This window comes from Bombus bifarius, unplaced genomic scaffold (assembly GCF_011952205.1).
Source record: "Bombus bifarius isolate JDL3187 unplaced genomic scaffold, Bbif_JDL3187 scf7180000007977, whole genome shotgun sequence".
Classification (NCBI taxonomy): Eukaryota; Metazoa; Arthropoda; class Insecta; order Hymenoptera; family Apidae; genus Bombus; species Bombus bifarius.
This window is the reverse complement of record NW_022884362.1, coordinates 2,251,504-2,254,225: the sequence shown is the minus strand read 5'-3', so window position 1 is coordinate 2,254,225 and position 2,722 is coordinate 2,251,504. Positions and strand designations below refer to the sequence as shown.

General features: G+C 41.4%; 1 protein-coding gene across 1 annotated transcript; it reads right to left on the bottom strand.

Annotated features, from left to right (window-relative positions):
* Nucleotides 1-242: 242 nt before the first annotated feature.
* On the bottom strand, nt 243-1,999 carry LOC117204141 (slit homolog 3 protein-like). Its single transcript, XM_033441275.1, has 2 exons — nt 1,820-1,999; nt 243-1,120 (listed from the first exon to the last, which is right to left on the bottom strand). Exons 1-2 carry the CDS (start codon nt 1,940-1,942, stop codon nt 416-418), a joined length of 828 nt encoding a protein of 275 aa, XP_033297166.1. The 5' UTR covers nt 1,943-1,999; the 3' UTR covers nt 243-415.
* Between the last annotated feature and the right edge of the window lie 723 nt (nt 2,000-2,722).

The following is a 2,722-nucleotide window of genomic DNA, read 5'->3' as shown; positions in this document are numbered from 1 at the left end:
ACAGGAAATGTACTTAACTGTCGTTGCTTTTCCGCTTATCATTATCTAACTAATTATTTCTCAGAATATATTTCTCGGCGTTTTTAGATTTTATTGTTCATCGATATAATCTAACGCGATACCAGTAAACCTCCGTCTGAAACAGCAGAGTATAAACTATTCCTATAATACCTAGGAGTTCATCGATTCTATCTCTATAATTTCCGTTCGAATAATAGGAATCTAAAGATAAGTAGATTCAATCTGTTCGGCAAAAGTGCATTTAATCATTAAATACTCTTACAATGACCCAAACTTTCGTCCCAACGATCAGAGTTCGGATAAACGTAGGTAATTCTACTTTATAACCATATTCCAAACTCGCATTTATACCGCGAAAACGGTTAAACCGTGAAAAGAGAAATCAAAGGTACGATTACATTTTCGACTTCTTCAGCGTTGCTATGTCAGCTTCCAAGTTAAAAACCTTCCGAGTAAGTTCACGAACTTGTTCGTTCAATCCAGCCACGCTGTACGGCAACGTATCGGACGATCCAACTTTCCTATCGACGCATTTATTCAAAATGACGTCGTCTTGTTCCGCGCCAGGTTCGTGAGCCAAACATTCCTCGATTAACAGGTCGCTGATACTCCAATCCTTGATGAAACGGATATGATTGCTGCCCAAATACCAGGTCATCGGGGAACGACACCTATAAGACCAGGGATTGCCGGCGATTAAAATTCTACGTAGTTTCTTCAGCTTCCTCAACATGTCCGGAGACAGGCACGCGTTCAGCTCGTTGTAAGCGATGTCCCAAACTTGCAGTTCCGTGAGCAGATCGTAAATTTCCGGATCTATATCGACGATCCGATTACGCCACAGGATTAACGCTTTCAGACTCGATAACCCTCTGATCCAGGAGGCATCGATCTTCCGGATCTTATTGTTGACCAGGCCCAACACTTGCAATTTCTTAAGACCTCTGAAAGCATCTGGCTCGATATCCTCCACGCCACATCCCGTTATGTTTAATTCAACGAGAGAGTCAGAATATTTGGAAAATGCGCCAGTCTTAATTTTGCTGATGTTCGAATCGATGATATTGATCCCGGCTGCTCCAGTTGGTATCTGTAATTGCTGTATTCGATATTTTCCATCTTAGTCTTTGATCGCATTTTACAAGATCCAAGTTTCGTTTATACAGATCGTTCCGAAGATAGTTAGTCGTTGCACGCTGTTACTTCGTTTCGTAAAGCACACAGCGCTTCCGATTATTATTCTTTGTCGATCTTTTTGAAATTTGTACGTATCGAGTGTTAAATGTCGAGAGAATAACGTGTATTCTACAGGCAAACAACGATATCTCATAAAACATTGATAATAAAAGAACGAACCTACAAAACGTCCTAATCATTTCTATTGCTCTATAGGCACCTTAGAACTAAACCATTTGCTTTTTCTTAATCATAATTAGACTGCGGATGTTTATGCAAACTTATACTTTTATAGGGATAATTAGAGAAATAGAATTTAGGTAAAGACTATACTACGTACTAAGTATTGTAACGATACATTGGATATTTTATATTATTTTTGCATGTAACGTGTATTCCGTATATATTTGCGCCTTCAAAATGCATAAAAATCCGTCTAATCGTAACAAACGAAAGACAATTTCGGATTAGATTAAATGGATTAAGCGAAAAGTTTCCGACTACACTTATTCCCAAAATACCAAACGAAGAGAACAAAGAACAAATTGGAAATCGTGGCGATAGAAACGCGCGACCGGCTATCCCTCTAACAAGATAGTCAACAAAAGCAGCAATTTCTCACGTTTAAATCGCTTAATCCCTCGCACTGGTACCAATCTTCCCGTCCATTCAATCCAGGACGACAGATCGCCGTGCAGGCCGCCAAACATGTCGCTAAGATTATCGTTCCGAGCGAGCCTCTCATGTTGCGCGAAATTTCAGCAAACGACTATCCGTGCACGCCTCGACATTCGCCTTTTATACCGATTCGAATCGGTTGCCACAAGAACGTTAATGTCACGGTCGTCGTCAAGGAAAATATAAAGCGGGAAAATACGAGGAAATACAGAGACCTGGCTACACACGCTGATGCTATTGCATCGTGCGACGCATATCGGACAATCAAACGTAAAACGACAGAAGTGGCGACGAACAGTCGGAAAGATTTCGTTTTCCCTTTGCCGTGTAAGGAATCCTTCCCGTTTTTTTTTTTTTTTTTTTCTTCGACAAACGACCGGTTTATTGGCGGACGACGCGACGCGTTGATCGTTATTGGGACGCACGCGACTTCTTGGGATGTTTCACGCTCGACGGACGCGTAAGAACGTAACGAGCCCTTGATTGAATAATTAGGATTCTTCGTGCCGTCCCTCTTTAGCCGGCCTCGTGTCACCGATGTTAAATGTCTTGTAACAGACGGAACCGGTTTTGCCACGTTGCGCTCGACGCAATATCGATCGCGATGCCTGCTATTTGACGCCTTTCAGTCTGCCTCGCTTCCACGTTCGGTCCATGTGGAAACATTTTTAACACGTGTTACGATATTCTTAATGACACGCGTTTCGCTTGCTAGCTCTTTTCTTTCATCCGAATATATAGTTTCCTTTGTATCATTTCGTATTAATTTACGAGTTACAACGCGTGAGTAGAAATCCAACATGATTCGAATAACCTCCTCATTCACTCAATCCTATCATAGGATCGT